We start from the raw sequence: 20486 nt of genomic DNA, 5'->3' as shown, positions 1-20486 counted from the left end.
ATAGCGCATGAAATGTTATCGAACGAAAGAGATAAGAAGTCCTCTGATCCGCCTTCTGCACCAGTGTTTCTCAAATAACTCGTGTCATCTTCGACCATAGAGCTGTATATCACAGCTCTATGTAGTCGACTTATCTTGAAGGCCGAGATGCAATAGGGCCGAGTTAGTCGGTGATTGCCTAATACTAGTACCCCATGCCCACGATGAGGGCGGGATTTTACCTTCATCCACACACATGCACATTGCATGAAACATATGGTCGAACTGTGAACCGGTGAGGTTAACACAAGCCAACAACAGAACGTGAGGACTTTATTTACTAAATTTGCGAATAGCTGTCCTGTCATAAGCATCAGAATGCCTTCCGCAGACACGTGAGTAAAGACTAAAGACTTGACAACCATTGTAGTGAACATATAGAAATGTAAATGATGAGAGAAGTCGAAATTATCTAGCTAACGTTAGAGGTCTAACTCTGATGTGTGTTAGAGTGCAGTGTTTGTCACACTAGGCTCTACTGCACTGTGGAGTGTGGTGTGCATGCTGTGTAAATTACAATGCAATTCAGTTCATCATCAGTATGCGTGCTGTGCTGTTGTAGGATAACACCCCTGTATTCGGTCACTTGAGCTTTTTTGCAATAGTTTTCTTCTTCTTCTTCTTCCAGGTAAAGTGCAGCTTCAAGTTTTGAAGATTATCGCACTGTGAAATGTGTATGAGCGTGTGGACCCTCACAGTCACACACCGATTCTAGCGTTAAGAGGGACAGGATATTAGCTTTTGTGCAAGTGCGTATAGAGTAAAGTTTAACTGCGGCAGTAAGCGGCCGTGCAGCCGTTCGCGGTAGGTACAACATACATCTACATGGTAATATACTGCTAAACACAGCATTGCACTGTTACATGCACACTACACATATACTAACACACTAGCAATCAACAAAAACCAACCTATAAAATGGTCAAGATCTCTGGCGAAATTGAAATTTTCTCACCTAAAGTCAGTAAATGACAACACATCGCATCCAAAACAAAATTTTCGGTACTTCTTAACATAACAATTAAGAAATAATGGTTCAAGAAACTTGATTTTTTGTCATTTTCCCGATGCTCATGGATTTTGAAAACATACTTGTATCCTCACATAAAATAGAACTTTCGCAAGCCAATGTGGGCCACCATTTTTGTTCGGAAAGTGGATGTTACCATCGAAAAAATTGAGAAAAACACGAGAAAGACAACAACACCGCCAGAATTGCGATCTTGTTTGCGGCCAATGCATGTGCGCCCGCTATTTTCATGTGCTTTCGCAATGGGAATTGGCGCTTACGTATTGTTCGCAAGACATGTGAAGGCGTTCAGCTAAAGATCGCGGAGCACGCGCGTATTGCATAGGGATTGTACATCGTGCCGCAAGCAGAAATACTACGTTAAACCAAATATCTCACAGAATTGCACAAAATCCCAAAATATAGATTCTATTTCTAACGTTATATCTCCTTGCCTTGTTTCTTGAAATTCCCTCGGAATATGGTCAACGCAACCAGTATTCGGTCAGGCGATGCGCGCGTTCAAAGTCAATGCGTGTTCAAGCTGGGATCATGGCAGCTGAAAAATGCACCACGCACTACCTTGTTGGCGCAAAATTGCATCTGGGACGTGGCAGCGCCCGTTGGTGACCGAATACTGGGGAATCAGCACTTGCATTCAACCCTTGTACATTGAGTCACGGCATCAGCGCATACGGAAATTTTGTCTTTCTTTTGCATTTTTGACGATACCATCACACTCCAAGCTTGCGATAAGCAAAAAATCCTGCAAGAGAACGGCGTATTTCTGGATTTTTAGCGTTTTTTGGCGACCCGTATTCTTAAAAACTGGGCTTAATCCGTGCGTGCTTTGGGAAAGTTGCGCCAATTCTGCACTTTTGACAGTGAAATTTGGGATTTTGGATGGATTTTGGGAGGGCACTAAAGGACTTTCCTGTTGTGAATGAGTGTGCAAGTATGTGGATTGATGTGATTTGCGCGTGTTGTGACAGTGAAACTTACAATGTACAGGCTGGTGATTAATGATAAGTGACCGAATACCGGTAGCTGACCGAATACTGGTACTCTTACCCTAGTGCAGAATAGGCAAGCGTGGTGTCACCGGACACCATGGTATTACTGGACATGCACATTTTTGTGGGTACTAATGACATTTTGTACGTGCGAGACTTCATAGATTAGCCTCACAGAACTTTGGGGTTGAGTGGACTGAAATCGCAAAAAACGCGACATAAAAATTTAAAAACATGAAGAAATTCACCATTTTACCTCAAATTTATAGTTGAGTGACCCGCACCTCGTCATAGTTAATATTTATGCATGTTTGAATCACATTTCACGACTGAAATTCTGTGAAATCCCACTCACATACAGGAAAAATGCTGAAGATTCCAATAGAACCAAAAGTTCACTGATCGATATCGGAAATTTGTAGCTATCGTCCTCAAGCGCGAACGATGTGGAATAGTTGTGCGCTAAGGGGCCCACAAATTGTCACCCGCTCGTGCAGCTCCCATAGACAAAACACGTAAACTAGAATTCGTAATTTCCAAGAGTCTGTGAATAAGTTATGTTATTCTTAGCCGAAATTTCATCCTCTTAGTACAGAATTCAAAGCCACGAAAAAAAGCGTCCGGTAATTGGATCTACCACCCTACTACAGTAGATCTACAATGTAAGTTATGCATGAGCATGCTGTTTAGCTCAGTGTAAAACCCCAAGATGAGTTGCAGTGTGTCAGAGCTTAAGAGTTGAGTTCATCTACAACTTACCATACTACCACTACCACACCGCCAAGCATTGCCTGCTGCATGCATGCACGCACTGGCTGGGCCTGGGCTCATTGTACATTGTAACTGCGACCAGCCCAACTGTGTGCATGTGAGAGCGCCTAGGGGTTAGGCTCATCGCATTGTTGTAGCTAAATAGTTAAACAGTTAATGGTTAATAGATCTACCGTTAGAGATCTACGTTGTACTGCACATGTCTGGGCCTGGCCTGGGCGATCCAGAGATCAATATTACTTTCTAAGGGCCATGGGATATGATTGACCGAAAGTTCGGTCTGTGTATCTTGTGTTAGTTGTTGGGGATATGTTCCGCAGAGACTGCGTCTGGCTTCACAGAATCCCCTTAATACTTAAATGAAGGAAAGCCATAAATGTCAAAGAATGATTTTAAAAAAAATTATCCACGCTTCGGACAGACGAATTTTTCTGTTTAATGATATGTACAGTCAGTCCGCAGCACGTGCGATAATGAGGCACGAACGACAATTTTATTCAGAATCACGTTTGTGCAGTTTGTGCACTTGAGACTGACGAGATTTCGCGATACTTTGCGAAAGTTTTTGCAGAGGTCGCAACAACAGCTTTCATAGCTTTCGCAGTGCATTGTTTGACCCAGGATGGTTGGGTAGGTTATAGAGCTGATTATGCTCATTAATTTGATACCTAATTTCCCTATTTTTGATCTCAATATAGTAGTCCATTTTAGCATCAAAGTAAACGATTATTTTACCAGTGTTCAAGAAGCTTTTAGATCATAGTTTGATGTTTTGCTAGTTCCTGACTGGTATTGAAAATAGATCTCCGTAATTTCTTCGATTTCACAATCGTGAAACGTGAGCGAGTATGATCAATTAAAAAACGAAGAGGGGCACCATTTTTAAGGTTGTGAATTTTCCTGTTGAAAACAAGGCAAATTATGTTTTCTTACCGGAAGTGGGGTAGTGAATGAACACGCGTGGAGAGTGTTGTTGATGCCCAGACAATGGTCGTGGACAATGACCAGGATTGGAATGCTTCATGAGGAATTTCACTATCGCAGCTAGTCTTTGTTCATTCTGAAATGTGGTGTGTGCAAGCACATGGAAACATGTGCTTACTTCTTTCATGTGCATGCATTTCACCCTATGTCAAGAATTCAGACTAGCAGTGCTCAGGGCAATCCACATGAATAAGTGATAAAGCATTCATGTGCCTTGCAGCAGAACTCGGAACAGGTGGTAGCCAGGTCCATTGTTCAGGGTCATTGTAAGTGCACACTCACATACACATCATCATTGGTTCCTGTGTAAAGTTCAAGTTTTGTATAGAGAGTGAAAATTCGAGCACAATCTGGAACCTAACATTTAAAAAAAATCATGGATTTCATGAAACTAATGTAGGCGGTCATTTTCAAATTACCTCCAACTCAATTGTACACTATTCAGCTATTACTCATATCAATGACACTTCTGATACATAGTTTTTGAACTCACAGCATTGAGTCAGCAGCCAATGGATACTACGCAATGCGACACGCCGCGTCTTGCGACAGATTTCGACCAATCACAGACCCGGAATTACGGTGCGAACGCGAGGATAATCTTTTTAAACTCGACGCTAGACATGCCTCTGAATTTTGCTAGTTCCTGATCCGTATTGAAATGAAGATGAGAAAACCTGCCCTTATTGTGATACTATATACTTTAGCGGACATAGTCTTCAACATAGTCATAAAAAAAAAAAAAAAACCGAAATAATTTTCACCATAGTCTTCAGAGGGGCATGAAAGAGTTCAGGTTAATTTTTGGGCGTCAAACGTGAAGGAATGTTTTTGAATACAATACCAAACTTCGAGAGAGATTTTGATATTCTATATTCTTCTTTTCGTTTTATTTTGATCATGAGCATATTTGCTAATGTTTTCTCTTTCAGTCGATATTAAAAGTGTCGAAAACTGACAAGAAATACTCGTTCTACACGGATTTATTCATGACCATGTATCTGCTCATTACGTATGCAAGCACTGCTCAGCCGTGCATACGACTTGAATAAATACGTGCGTTTTCGCTCGCGCTGCGGACTGACTGTGTAGGCCTATGCCTACTTGTACTTGGCAATCATGCATGTACCGTATGGCCCTTTCGATTGGTACCTCATTCCTAGCTCGACCAGATGCCGTGCGGATGGCCATCACCAGCGACTGGGCTATGTCCCTGTACGCCAAGGTGATATCCCATGAACCACCATTCTCAGGGTCGGACATCCGGGGATTTTCACTTGGCGAACGCAACTTCCGCTTAGCAACCGATCGCAAAGGTGCAAACGGAAGCCAACTTGCTGTATTGCGTGCCGTTACATACTGTAAACCCCGAATCGTTCTTACCTTTTCTGTGCGTTTTATATCCTTTTCCGACATGTTTCAACGAAGAAAAATGTCATATATAGATACTCGGATGGCCTCCAAGGTGATTCACTCAGGAGGTACAACCAAAATTAGCCTTAATCGGACTGGATTCATTGAATTGCCAGTACAAGCAGCCGGCTGATTCTGCGCCCAGCTTATCGCAGTCAACCAAGCTTGCCGTCTCGCTGGCTCCGTGACTCGGCTAGGGAGCATATAAAATGACAAATCTGACAAAAGGATGAACAAACAAAAAACCTTACATCATTCAGTTGGACCTTTGCACAGGACTATCAGTCTAGAGAGCATGTAGTAACTTCATTATTGTATTTTTGAGTTTGTAAATATTTCTATTATTGTTCTGTATTGGTTTATATTATATTAGATCCTATTCTATTTATCAAGGTCAAGAGGAACAGTGAATGGCCGTTATATAGAGATCTAGATGTACAACAGGAGTCTTGGGTCATACTTCACATGTATGCTGCAGATTTTTTTTTTTAATAATATATTTGCCCAGCACTCCGCAGCTTTTTCATTCCCACTTCATCAGCATTAGCAGTAGGGGATGCACAATTTTTCCTCACTTTATCGTTGAGTATCTGACTATTGTGATCATGAAGTACAGTACATGTACCTCTGAGGCTTTGTATTCTGATTAGCAGATCTCATTCTTTTTCTGAGTTGTCGCACCCTGCATACGATAATTACATTATATACACTGTATTTTCTCACACAGATCCAAACCAATCAGCTGGGCTGACCAAGTGGAAGATGGAGATATGCGTGAGTTTCTTAGTTCAGTGCTATAGAACGATTCATACAGTAACTTTCCACTGATATACACTCATCCAAACAAGTAAGTTCCCCCCTAGCATTTTTGGATATACAATGTACAGTCAAACCTGTCTATAGCAGCCACCCAAGGAAAACAAAAAAAGTGGCCGTTATAGACAGGTGGCCGCTATAGACAGGTAATCCAACTTAATGTGCATTGCCTATACATAGTACATATATCATCGTTGGATACGTCGATAAGTATTTAATGTACATAATGTACTATGCGTAAGTATACACACGTGTATTTCATGCATTGAACAATGCCGGTGTTTATGAAATTGTTGCACAGTAGCATGTGTACAGTCGTGAAGAAAGCTTTACACTAGTGCATTATTATGACTGAATAAGTGATGAATGCAGCGGTGGTGATCACTGAACGTTGCCCATGAATGTCTGGCACGGCCACAAATCAGAAAATCATGCTGAATTACCGGCTCTGTGGCTGCTATAGACAGCTTAAAATCTACCGCGGGAAACAAAATTTGTGGCCGCTGGCCGCGTTAGACAGGTGGTCGCTATACACAGGGTCTTTAACAGGGCTTTTCTCTCGGGGGGATTTTTCAGTGGCCGCTGTAGACAGGTGGCTGCTATAGACAGGTGGCCGCTAAGGCAGGTTTGACTGTACATGTATTTCAAAAAGTATTTTACCGATTTTCATAATTCAAACGGGAATGGATAGGGAATTTATTACTCATATCATGAATGGCATATCATTGCCTCCAGATATCATTATTGGTGTGAAAAAATGCATTTTATGTCAGAATGCATGGGGGAAAAAAGTTACACTTAAGGTTTTATGAAGCATATTGTGTACAATTCCTATGCAAGTTAGCAAATGATCTTTTTTTAATTGTTATGTAATTATCAGGAATTTCTTCAGGTACAATGTGCTTCGCTATTACATAGCAAATGTTATACATACTTTTTAAACAAAAATAAACCTTTTCAATATGAAATGTTGGTCGAAGCCATGTGCTTTTTAATTCCAATTTGGGTTGATGACATTTATGTGCGTATGGCCATGCAAAATTTTGAAAGAGGGAAAGCATCAGCTTTCCTTGAAGCTGGGATTCCAGTTAAGGAGGTGACCAGGAGACTAGGGGTTTCACCCAATGCCATAAGGCTGGGTTCACATAGAAGTATACGGTATACGGTGTACGGTATTCGCTATTCGCTATTCGGGCATTGCGGGTCACATAAGGTAGCACGCGTGTTTGCGCCGTCAAGTCGACCCAGAACACCATCACCCGCACCACCAACTCCCTGTTCCATGCAGGGAGGATTTCTCCCTTCTACACAACCATCCCAGCAATCTTATTACCAGTTTCTAAACTGAGATTACATTGGAATGTACCATTTTTGTTACAAGATAGCTATAAATTGAGTATAATTATGAATTTAAATAAAAAACGATTAACTCCACTGGGGGTCATTTTGCTTAGGTAAAAAATTAAAACTGATTATTTTTAATTTGTTTAATAACATTATATTTGATCATGATACACAACACTGATCAGAATATCAGTTCACATGCTTATTTTTGCTAAAGGGCAAATCCAGACCAAAAATCGTCATTTCATAAACGAGAGATGGTATACACTGCACAAAAATCGAACAAGCACGATTCCCACTATACTACACTATATGCAGCTATACGGCATTTTCGAATAGTGCCCTCTAATGTGACCCGGTATTAGGAAATCCTATCGTTTGATTCAAGCTAACCGCGTGCCCTCGAAAACGTGCACCGTATACCCAAATAGTATACAGTTTGTACTCCTATATGAACCCAGCCTAAGGAAACTTAGAGCAAAGTTTTAGGAAACTGGAGAGGTCAAAGAACTGCCAAGAAGTGGCCGACCAAGTATTTGTGTAAAATTCAATGCAAATCACTAAAAGTGCAACTTTTTTTTCCATGCATTTTGACATAAAATGCATTTTTTTTCTCACCAACAATAATATCTGATGGCAATGATATGCCATTCATCTTATGAGTAATAAAATTCCCTATCCATTCCCATTTGAATTATGGAAATCGGTAAAATGCTTTTTGAGATATATCCGAAAATGCTAGGGGGAACTTACTTTTTTGGTTGAGTGTATACGTTTCACTGATATTTTGTCAATCCAAGTATGCCATTAGAAGCCCCAAGATGGTCATGTCACTGAAGTGAAGGTGAAGTAAAATTTCCTGAAGTATGCACAGTAGAAAATAAATCACATGAAAACAACATTTGTCAACTAAGAAAAGATCAAAAGAAACATAACTTTCTGTCATTTGAATGGTGAGTGCTTCCAGTTTCATGGAGATAACATGCTTTACATATTTGAGTATTTATACCATCTTTATTTCATTTTGTTCCTTCTAATCGTGAGATAAAATATATTCTCTTTTACAGGAAGTATCCCTCTTCCTGAGGAGTATATGGAAGGTGACCTAAAGAAAATGATTGAGTACAAACGTGATGATGATGGGAAACTTATCAAGGTACGCTTACAACGGACCATATGTAATGTACATCTGTGTGTGTGTGTGTGTGTGTGTGTGTTTATATGTGTTTATTTGTTTGTAGCCTCTCTTTTTTTATTGTGTGTGTGTCTGTTCATGTTTTGTGACTACTACAGGTAAGCCACATTTAAACAAGAATGTTTGTGATTTGAATTGAATTGCACATGAAACAGAATGATTGCACCTTGCCTGTGATACATATCTACCACCTGTGATAGTGTTATTGCAATGTATGTGTATTACTGTTGTGCTAGAAGTGAATGAATACAATACATGAAGCGCTCTTGTTTAAGTTTTACAAAGAAATGTGCTGCAGCGCGAGCACCAAAAACTAAACACAAAAACTTCTTTTCCTGAGAGTGTATCTAGTGCTACTGAATGTCGGAGAAGAATGCAAGCTATGATGTGCCATCCATATATCAATAATGGAGATTATGTTCATCATGTGGGATTTACCACCCACTTTCATTATATTATTAGAGGTACTCTTTAAAGCTTACCACATACAAATATATACCTTTCTGTTTCAGATCACTAGAACAATTAAGATTGAGAAGAGAAAAGCATCCAAATCAATTGCCCGAAGGAAGGTAAGTAATTCTTCTTCTTTTTTTTCCATCTCGTAGTTAAGCTGTATGAACATTTCTCTCCAAAGAGAACTAAATTTCATCCCAGCATTAGTGTTTTATATGTGTACATTTGATTAGCTTGGTAAACTTGTAATTGGGAAGGGCAGGTTGCCATTTGAAATATGATTATTAAGTGCACAAAGAAATATGCCTCATGTTTCAAACTTAGTTAAAGTTATTCTCTTCCTTATTATATTCCTGTAATGTGTGAACATCCCCTTAAAATCATTGGTGAGTGTGCACTTTCTAAAACAGGTGTTTTGTTGTTGCTGTATTGATTGAACTGTATTGATGGTATCGAGTTGTTGATAATGTACAAAATGGTGATTTGATTTGTGACTACAGCAATGGGCCAAGTATGGGCAGTCAGCCAGTGACCCACCTGGTCCAAACCCTGGTACCACGGCCATCGTACAGGATGAAGTGTCCATGACTTTTGTCAGTAACAAGGATGTAAGTGTATTGTTCCTTGCTTATGTCTCTGCAGCCACATTTTTTTATTTCCTTGTACCAGTAATTCATCATTTGTGATCTTTGTTATTGTATTGTTTTATACAATCATGGCAATATCCTACTGTTTCTGCAATATTTATGGTAAATTTGTATCATTTACACATGATTTGATTCAGACAATTGTTTCCTCAGTAGTCAGTGTAGTTGTGTTACACTGAATGTGCTCAGCAGGATAGAAAGGACCCAATGCGATAAGTTGATGATGCATTCCACTAAAAAAAAATGTAAGGTTTAAAAAACAAGAATGTTGAATACTTTGACATTTGCATGCAAGTACCATACTGTAACTGAATTTGTAAGTCATGAAATCTTTGGCTTAAAGCTCGTACATTAATAGCCCTCTCCCATTAAAAAAAAAAAAAAAAATTTTTTCTTGTAAAGAATGAAAATAGAGACCCAATGGAGGATCAGATGGAGAAGATGAAGATGAAGCGGATTATGGTATGCCGTGTGTGCAAAGGTGACCACTGGACCACCAAGTGTCCGTACAAAGACTCACTGGAGCCGCTGCAGAGGGAGCTTCTCCAGAGCCAGGGGGAGACCACTACCACACCTGATACTGCAGCAGGTAATAATGGCAACCTTTGCTTTTAACTGAATCATACTGTTTTGTTAACATTTCTACACTTAATCATAAGATCACTGTAATTATAGCACTAGCTATGTTTTATTTGACTTTTATTTTTTTTATGTACTGTAACATGAATTTGCATATGTTATTTGTATTAGTCCATAAGTGTAAATCTTGCGACATCCAAATAGATACGAGTGTCATTTCTTTGTGAACTATCTACATACTAGGTAATGACATTACAAGCTAAAAATTGACAACCTGAGGTGAGTGGAAGCTGTATACATGTTTTAAGAAATCTGTGAAATATGGCTTGATAACTAACATAGATTGACTGAAAAAAATTATGAGAAGCTGTGAAACACTGCAGTCCATGATCGACGATTGTACTCCGTGAACTTGAAATGATGGAAATCCTTTTAACCCTTTGAGGACGAGTCCCGAGTATACTCGGGCAAGTGTCTATGGGAAATGCGTGTTGTAGCGAAATCAATTCGTCCTCAACGGGTTAAGTTACACACACACATCTTAATTTTTAAGATATATGGATAAATTTGTTTTCTGTGATAGGTATCATTTGAAAGTAATTGCTTATTATTTCTGATTGGTGATGTGTAGAATGTAGATTTCTCCAATCTTGCTGTGCCTTTTGTGAAAAGTAACGTGTACAAGATTCAAATATAAATTTATTGTCATGCACAAAATAAGATACAATGGCATAAAATTTACATTCTGTCAGTTTCAGTTGCAACTAAAAGAAAAAAAATTGCTTCTGTTATTTGTTTCACATAAGATTGTCACTTCTGATATTTTAGTATTACATTAACATTTTAGACATTCATGATGCTGGCTACAAATTAAATCAAATTCCATATTGTGTTTTCAAGCAGCAGCAGGGGCCAAGCCTGACGCAGCCAAGCCTGGGGGAGCAGCCTCGGTGGGCAAATACATCCCTCCAGCAGCTAGGGATGGCGCCAAGAGGAAAGGGGAGACCATGCATTCTAGGCGACAGGGTTGGTTTCACTTCACCTGTCATAGACTTAGCTATGTGGGTATGGAGGTATGGAGGGATCATGATGGCCATACCCCTATGCTGGGGATATTCAAACTAACATTTGTCATCAGTCATGAGTCATCACTTTTCAGGATGTCCACCTCACAAGGGAGACCTTTTGATGTTAATGTACCAATGAAAACATTCTTCTTATTAAGACATTTCATAGCAATTGACAAAAGATATTCTGCAAAGTCAACCAGTGTATTCATACATGAGTAAACCAAATAAGGAAAGTGTATTTCTTTGTAGAGTACCCTGGAGCAAGTGGCTTCACAGTGAGCTTGGTAAGTCATAAACAGTGGGCATGGTCATATTTGTCCCATACCAATCCAACTGAAGTAGTCAAAAGCATGTCATTGTCTGATCCATCATGCTTCAACTGAGGCAAGAGGTTAACTAATGCTCCATTGTGGTATTGCAGATGAGGCGGCCACTATCCGTGTTACCAACCTGTCAGAGGACACGAGAGAGACTGATCTGGAGGACCTCTTCAGACCATTTGGGGCCATCCAAAGGATATACCTAGCCCAGGACAAGGTGACAGGCAACTCCAAGGTAAGATATTACTTGAAGTCCAGAACAGAGTCCAATTTTCCCTCATGTATGTCAGTGGGAAAATATGTTGCCTTGACAGCCATACAATACCTGGATCTTTTTCCATTTTATCCCGAGTCAAGCAACATTGTTTCCTCAAAGAAGAAAAAAAAACAACAACAAACAAAAAGAAGCAGTACTTCCAACTTTTCACTCACAAGTTAAAGATTTGTGTTTTTCATGTAGTTGAAGGGGAAGGAGTAATAGTTAGTCTATGTATTCTATTAAGAAGTGTGACTGGGAATATATAGCATTCTCTTTCTTGAGAAACCCATCTATTGAGGTACATTGAAAATTGACTGAAGTGAGAGCATATTCTAAATGGAAACATGAGTGAAAGTTTGTATGCTGGAAGTTCAGCATACTAGGCCAAAGGCCAAATGCCCCTGTCGATTTATATTAGTTGCAGAGTGATCGTGGATACATTGGTATTAAATTTGTGTGTTTGGGTAAGTATACAAATGTAGTATCTGCATAGATGTGTTCGGGAAAGAGTTTGAGGAAGAGTGTTACAGTTTTTGTTGTCTTCTATTACCTCCTGCAGGGATTTGCCTTCATCAACTTCTACAACAGAGAACATGCTGCCAAGGCCATCAATCGGGTGTCTGGCTTCGGATACGATCATCTGATTCTGAAGGTGGAGTGGGCCAAGTAAGTTCATCCTTTACCTTGTTTTCCTTCAGTTGAACAATGGACAAGTGGCATGATTTTGCTTACCCTCATAATTTTTTCCACTTCTCTTTTGTGCTTTGTTTAATGTCTGCTTGAGTACTAAGTTATTTATATAATTTTAAAAACTACAATCCGGAAATCAAATAATACTGAAAAATTTTGGTCAAGAAACATATTTGTTCTAATTTTATCAGCACAGATCTTATGTATTGCACATTATATATTGCATAGAAGATTGATGATATATATGTTATGTGTCTATTTCTTGTGTTTTGTAGTAAATTTGTGTACTTTCACAAATTATTGGCCCGTCCTCATGTACATTTTTGATATTTAGCAAGTCTGTGCTGTTGCAGAGATGCAAACCTCTGCCTTTCTATCTGATTTTGCTCTCCATGTGAAGGCCAACTTGAATGTGGTGCAGACTTACTCTTTACAAGGGGCACTTGTTTGTTTTTTATCTGTGTCATTTAAAAATGATTTTATTCAATATTGTCATTCTAGGAGGTATTCTGAGAGCAGTGGTGTGCTGATTATTGTAATAGATTTGATGCGATTAGAACAATCCATTTGATTTGTTGTGGCAATGAGGCAAGACATGCTATTTCTGTTACCTGTAATCACATGTAGGTGTATGATTTTTTGTTAAAGAGAAGCAAATTTCTCGTTGTACATTGTTGTTTGAGCCACAGAAAATTTAGATTAGTAACTTTGCTTCTTCTTATTTCAACTTGATAATGTAATATAGGCCGACAAAGGACTTAGGCAACTGTGTAATGGTAACAATAAGGATAAGAACAATTCTTCCTAATAGAGCACCTAGAAAGTGTAGATGTTTATCTTCTTTTTCATTTCTGTGTCTTTGTCTTTTCAAACAGGCCTTCAGGTCACCAGCACTAGGAGCTCCTTCAAATATTAACCAGGGATTACCAGGATGAGATTTGATTATTCCCTTTAAATTTAGAATTGTGTCACATCCAAGTAACAATACTGTGACTTCATTTTCTGGAATTTCACTCCTGCACCCTAGACATTGTAATAGCATCATGGCATGAACTGACATTCAAATATCTGAGAAATTATACAAGTGTCTACATGTAATACATGAATTGCACATTAAGTAGCACTTACTGACATTAACACAAATGGTGCTACTGAGTTAGGGGCGTGTGTTCACAGCGTGTTTGCTATTGCAAAGCTAAGCATATAAGGGCAGTGCCATTGTTGCCATGAGATATGGAGTTGGCATGACTACTACAAAGCTGAGAACTTTGATGTACAAAATAGCTACCACAAATTTGATCGTACCTGGTATATAGGTATACTTGTATGGTGTGCTTACAACATTTGCACAACATTTTAAGTATGCTATACGTGTAGCTTCAGTGGCTTGCTTCCCCAGCTGATAATTATATCAATGGAACCAATTCATTGGTTAGAATAAAAACCAACAACAACTAACCAATAAGACCATTTATTTATATTATGGGCAGTGTCCTCTATCTGTCCTTAACTACCATGAGACTTGTGAAATAATTGAAATTCTTTTGAAAACTTTATCAACAGCAGAAACAAGACTGTATATCTATGATTATTTAGAGAACTTCCACAGCATGGCAAAAGTTATGTGCATGTTCCAAGCATGGAACACATGTGTTTATCAATTTCAGGAATTGAAGGAGACACAAGGTGTGTTGTTATAGCAGAGTGTTGATTCATTTCAGGATTGTGAGATGACTGTAGAGCACACCTAGTGACCCAGGTTTATAAGCTGCCTATTTGAAGACATTATTACCATGAAGTCCATGTGGTGATGAAAGGCAGGAATGGAATGCTGGTATTACTTTGCTGGCTGGAGACAATGTTATCGGTAGAAAGAACAAACAGGAAGATAGAAACCAGAAGCAGGTATTATTTAGTAGAGGAAAAGTTTTGCAGTCTTGTGGGTATCATATTTCCAAGTTAATCATGGTATTAGCATTGCAGATTTTAAGTGCACAGCACCTCTGTGCAAACAGTGTTTCTATGAATAGGTTGGTTGTGGACCGAAAGATCAGTCTGTATTTATTTTTGAGGATATGTTCCACTGAGACCATGAGATCCCCCTGCTAGATGATTACAGATGGCTTCTGTCTATGTAGGGGGAGAACCGTTAAAGTAAAAAAGTGTTAAAAACCCCTCAAAACAGAAAGATTTTATCTGTCTAGGTTGGGTGACACTATGAATTTTCTACATTTAAACTGAATAAATCTTCCTTGCAAGACTAGTACCCTGTGACATGCTTTCCAGTCACATACCTGTTGAATAAACTCATTACGTTATTAATTGGTTAAAAAAAAAATCCAAAACCTATGGAACCCCAATGAGCTTGAATTCCTGCTTGTCTTTATGTACATGTTTTCCTAATTGTTGCATGCTATTATAAGTTTATTTTCTGGCACTGTAAAATCAGAAATGTTCACGCATGAATTTTTTTCGAATAGGAGCCAACAGCCTTTTTTGTGGCATAAAAATATTTGGAAATTGCCACTGGCATTCAATGCATACTGTGTGGACAAAAACTTTTGCAAATATTATAATTTGTGAACCTTGGCTCCTTGCAAAATATGTGAAAATTTCATCCATACAAAAATGTCTGGTTTACAGCATGTGATTGCTGTCATCTGAATTCCAAAACAGGTGATCTTAGTTATGAATAACATTCAACCAGAACATGAGAATTATTTGAAGGTCACTGCTTGAAGTGGATGCATTCCTGAGCACAAGTTTGACATTTTTCCTTGCAAGATCATGCAGAAGTTTAAATCTGATTCCTCTGTATAGACATGAGTTAGCCAGTTAATTGTCGCGGTTTATTTGCTTTCTTCTGCATGGTACCACATTGAAGACATTAGGCGTTTTCACATCAGCCCGATAAAAATCCAAGCTCGAGATATTTTTTAATTCCCCAAGTCAGAAAATAGCACGCTATTTCGAAACATCGGGCTGATGTGAAAACGCCTATCGATCATGGCAGGTTACTTGTGATTTAATTAACAATTTGACAAAGGAAAAACCCTCAAAGAAAAAATTCTAGGACCTTAGATATTAATCTCTTGGATTTGAGCATGAAAAAGAGGTAGAAATAGCTTACATCTGAATTGGAGATGCACTGTTTTGTAGAATTAATGATGTTAGTAAGAATTTGTTTGTTTTTGTTTCTTATGGGCCACAACCGTGTCAGCTGTTACAATGAAGAGCATGGTGTCTACTCTGCAAATTTATAGCATTCATTACTTTATTTCATCAATGTGATGTTGTTGTGTCTAAGAGAAACCCTAGATTATTGTTGCCCACACATAGCAACACTCCATTCAAGTTAATGTTAACACTTAAAGATATACACTGTACCACATTTCTATAAAGATACAGAATAAAAAGATAATACATGTACTTGAATCCTGTGTCAATCATTGTGTGTACACATGATTTCTGAACTTTTGCATTGGAAACAATTTTCACATATACAATGTATTGGCCCATTGAACAACAGGAGAGATAAGGCCTTGTATTGTAAAAGAGGTTTTGGGCTTGTCAAAGGTTGAGTTTGTGACTATGATTGTTGACTGTGTGTTAAGGTGTGCAAAACATTCATAAAACACACTAATTAGGATTTACGAGTTTACAATTTGTGCATTCTCATTATGCAAAGAGAGAGAGAGAAAGATGAAAGAAAGGAAGAGATGAGAGTGACAGATTCAACTGCACCCAGGACAGAAAACACTATCATGAGACTACATGAACTTGACTCTTAAATCTGTAGCAGACTTGGGTAACTGAAAACTCACAGCCTCTGTCTGAAGGGGGTGGGGTCAAAGGCAGTCACAAGCTTTAACAGTCTTAGAGTTCATGGAAGTTTGGAGCTTTTGCTCGGAGTGGCATATCTTTGCTGATGATTTTTGGATACATCGCATTGTTCTGATTTTGTTTGAATGCTTCCTCCTACTTTCTGTGTTTGCCTGGTGTATCTGCTACAATTAAATACTGTATCTTTTATCATTAACACCTCTACACATCTGAAAATGAAATGAGAAGTAGCAACATTTTCGTTTATGGTAGATATCCTTTTTAGTTACAAAAGTTTACATATGGTGCAATTGATATGTACCAGCAATTATTTTACAAAATGCACAAATGTACAATATGTTTTTCATTATATATAAGTAATAATTGACATGGAACACATACATGTAATACAGAGAATTTGATCTGCAAAGTAGAAGGCACCTTTCAATAGCCATGTATCCCATTTCTCATGCAATATAGTGAGAATACTAAGAAACTTTTTTCTTGGTGAAAGAAAATTCTTTGGTAGGATGTTAAAAAAATGTACACACAAAAGTGTACTGGAAGAAGTATCATTTGTTTCGTTTCATTGTACGTGTATATTAAAATGCTTTTTACCAAGGAGAGATCTCACCAAAGAGTCATAACTCCTTAATTTTACTAATCGAGCTAAAACCTCCAGCAAGACTATACAGCCCCTTGTCTTGTTTGTGTAAGAAATGTTTTGTATCCTGCAGGTTAAAAATCATACTCAAGAAATTTTGGGTCAATACAAGCATATTAAGTGTTTATCTATCACTCACTTAAAAGCATGGCAAATAAACAGCATCCATGTCACAAACAAAATTTTTCTAATCTATCAACAAGCAAACCATAAATCAATTTCACTTGTCTTGAGCATGTACAATATTGTACCTCGCACTGTAAACAGTCGGTCAGCTTTTCTCATATAATCATACTGACTGAACTAAGAAACTGAAATCACAAGGCAGTTTTCCGACAGAGACAGTGCAGTCAAACAAGGCATGCGTTTTCAAGGTAACTGACAGTGTGTAGAATTCAGGCAACACGCGCTCGGTGGAGTGGTTGAGAAATACTCAAGAGGGTAATTTCTGCCAAAGCTCAAGCTGATCACAGAATGTAATGTTGCACATTCATGTTGAGTTCTTCTTTTTCCATGCTAGCAGTTTGAAGCAGTGCGTACAATTATCTGAAGTAACCCTAGCTAAAGGTCTTTAAAAAGTTGCTATACAGCAATAAAAATATATGGGGGAAAAAAATAATTTCTTTGCTTGAACTTTGGTTTAACCCTAAAAAGACTGGGCTATTTTGATGCCTCGTAGGACTGTGGGGGATGGGGGGGGGGGGGGGGGGGGGACTCATTCGGCCCCCCCCCCCCCCCAATATTTTGGCCGTTGACTGCATGATCGCAAGGAAAATTGGCACGCGCCTTACCCACAAGGTAATCTACAAAACTGAATAGGAAATTATTTCACAAATATTCAAATCTATTTTTAATAAACTAATTATGCTAATTTATGCATGAATTTTAAAAAATGGCTGTAAATCTGTAATTAAAGGTCCAAAACTGCTAATTTTTGGTTTAGCTACTCTGTGTAGGATTCTTATTGAATGTATATAAAAAAGACGGCAGTATCACTTTTTTTAAAATCTATTTCATTGTTTTTCACTTTTTGTTTTTTATTGTTTTTTTCAATGGAAATCATCTGCGACACTATGTCGATCATAAAGAACATGAAATTAATTGATTTTGATTTGTAAAAGTAAAAATAATGAAACATTTATGAATTTTGGTCAGAAACAGAATTTGCATTGGATTTGTACATGAAATCACGTTTTTGAGCAATTTCGGGTGTGACATGCACTTACAGAATATTGTGTAACTTCACAAAGTAACCGGGCGTCGTAAATTTGGTCTCAAATGTTGCGCAAGACTTAAAAGAAAAAAAGTCATAAAACGTCGCGGTGCGAGATTTTTACGTTCCAGATTTATCGCGAAAAATGTCGAGGGGGGGGGGGGGCAAAAAGCCCCCCAGTCTTTTTAGCTCACCTGAGCCAAAGGCTCAAGTGAGCTATTGCGATCGCCCTTTGTCCGGCGTCCGCCGTGCGTCGTGCGTCGTGCGTCGTGCGTCGTGCGTCGTCCGTCGTCCGTCGTGCGTCGTCCGTCGTGCGTCGTGCGTAAACTTTTTACATTTTCATCTTCTTCTTGAAAACCCCAAGACCGATTTTCATCAAACTTGGCAGGTAGCATCCCTAGGGGGTTAGGAACTCAATTTGTTAAAATGGGCACCATGCCCCGCCCAGGGGGCCCCCAGGGGGGCCCAAACCCCCCAAAATTAAGGAATCTGTAAAAATCTTCTTCTCTAGAACCAGAAGTGATAGAGCTAAGTTAATACTATGAGTTAGTACATTGATGACTGTAGTTTCAAGTTTGTTCATGGCAGAATCAGGGGTGCCCCCCTTGGGACCCAGGGGAGGGGGGTGGGGAAGGGTTCTAATGGGGCCTAAATTGTACATTTTTATCTTCTTCTTGAGAACCCCATGACCCATTTTCACCAAACTTGGCAGGTAGCATCCCTAGGGGGTTAGGAACTCAATTTGTTAAAATGGGCACCATGCCCCACCCAGGGGGCCCTCAGGGGGCCCAAGCCCCCCAAAATTAAGGATTCTGCAAAAATCTTCTTCTCTAGAACCAGAAGTGATAGTGCTTAGTTAATACTATGAGTTAGTACATTGATGACTGTAGTTTCAAGTTTGTTCATGGCAGAATCAGGGGTGCCCCCCTTGGGACCCAGGGGAGGGGGTGAGGAGGGGTCCTAATGGGGCCTAAATTGTACATTTTTATCGTCGTCTTGAGAACCCCATGACCCATTTTCACCAAACTTGGCAGGTAGCATCCCTAGGGGGTTAGGATCTCAATTTGTTAAAATGGGCACCATGCCCCACCCAGGGGGCCCCCAGGGGTCCCAAACCCCCCAAATGAAGGAATCTTTATAAATCTTCTCTAGAATCAGAAGTTATAGAGCTGAGATAATACTATGAGTGAGTACATTAATGACTGTAGTTTCAAGTTTGTTCATAGGAGATCCAGGGGTGCCCCTCTTGGGTGGGGGGGGGGGGGGGTGGTTGGAAGGGTCCAAATGGGGGCCTGAATTGTACATTTTCATCTTCTTCCTGAAAACCTCATGATGGATTTTTGTCAAACTTGGCACGTAGCATCCCTAGGGGGTCAGGATCTCAATTTATCAAAATGGGCACCATGCCCCACCCAGAGGGCCCCAGGGGGCCCCAATCCCCCCAAATTAAGGAATCTTAAAAAAATTGGGCCTTTATTGTACATTTTCATCTTCTACTTGAGAATGCCTGGTCAAATTTTGGTGGAGCTGTAAATAATTTAGATTAGTGACTGCGTGAAAGGTGAACTTGCGATACTCAGGTGAGCGCTAGACCCGCGGGTCTCTTGTTAGGGTTAAAAGGAATCACTTTTTGGACTGTTGCATCTCACAAAACCAGTTCTGGAATTTGACTTACCTTACAAATCAAATCTTACTTTCAGTACATTGTACATTGCACTCTTTCCCATTTCTTCAATTTGTGCCTCATGAACTATTTTGTTTTCTAGAATTATATACTTATGCTATCCCGATAATGAATATGTACCACATTTAAACATTTTGATAGAACACAATAAAGTTATCACAATTTAAGCAAGCAATATAAGATAACTGTTTTTCTTAATATTGAAGTGTAATTGAGGACACATTTACTGTAAAAGACTGATGAACTTGTGGAACATTGAGTTTTAGATTTTTGTATTTACAAATACTTAAAATTTCCAATTAATAATAATTTGACTAACTTCAGGACCAAGAACCTACACAAAGATACAGACAAAGTGGCAGACTTGTGTGCATTTCTATGTACATAAGAACATACATACAATGTACATACACACATAAATATATACATACAGTATACACACATACATACATACATGAACATACATTTGTACATACATACATACTGACACAGACAGAC

The 20486-nt window shown here is 38.9% G+C and overlaps 1 protein-coding gene across 1 annotated transcript; it reads left to right on the top strand.

Annotated features, from left to right (window-relative positions):
* The first annotated feature begins 270 nt into the window (after nucleotides 1-270).
* LOC139731274 (eukaryotic translation initiation factor 3 subunit G-like) lies at nucleotides 271-13761 on the top strand. The gene is made up of 10 exons (XM_071642160.1): nucleotides 271-374; nucleotides 5957-6003; nucleotides 8457-8545; nucleotides 9097-9156; nucleotides 9541-9648; nucleotides 10090-10276; nucleotides 11167-11292; nucleotides 11758-11891; nucleotides 12475-12581; nucleotides 13481-13761. Exons 1-10 carry the CDS (start codon nucleotides 358-360, stop codon nucleotides 13500-13502), a joined length of 897 nt encoding a protein of 298 aa, XP_071498261.1. The 5' UTR covers nucleotides 271-357; the 3' UTR covers nucleotides 13503-13761.
* Nucleotides 13762-20486: the final 6725 nt, after the last annotated feature.

Source organism: Diadema antillarum, unplaced genomic scaffold (genome assembly GCF_040938485.1).
Source record: "Diadema antillarum isolate AM-2024a unplaced genomic scaffold, OU_Dant_1.0 seq00000368_RagTag, whole genome shotgun sequence".
NCBI classification, from domain to species: domain Eukaryota; kingdom Metazoa; phylum Echinodermata; class Echinoidea; order Diadematoida; family Diadematidae; genus Diadema; species Diadema antillarum.
The sequence above is the reverse complement of the archived record's forward strand: the minus strand, read 5'-3'. Positions and strand labels throughout refer to the sequence as shown.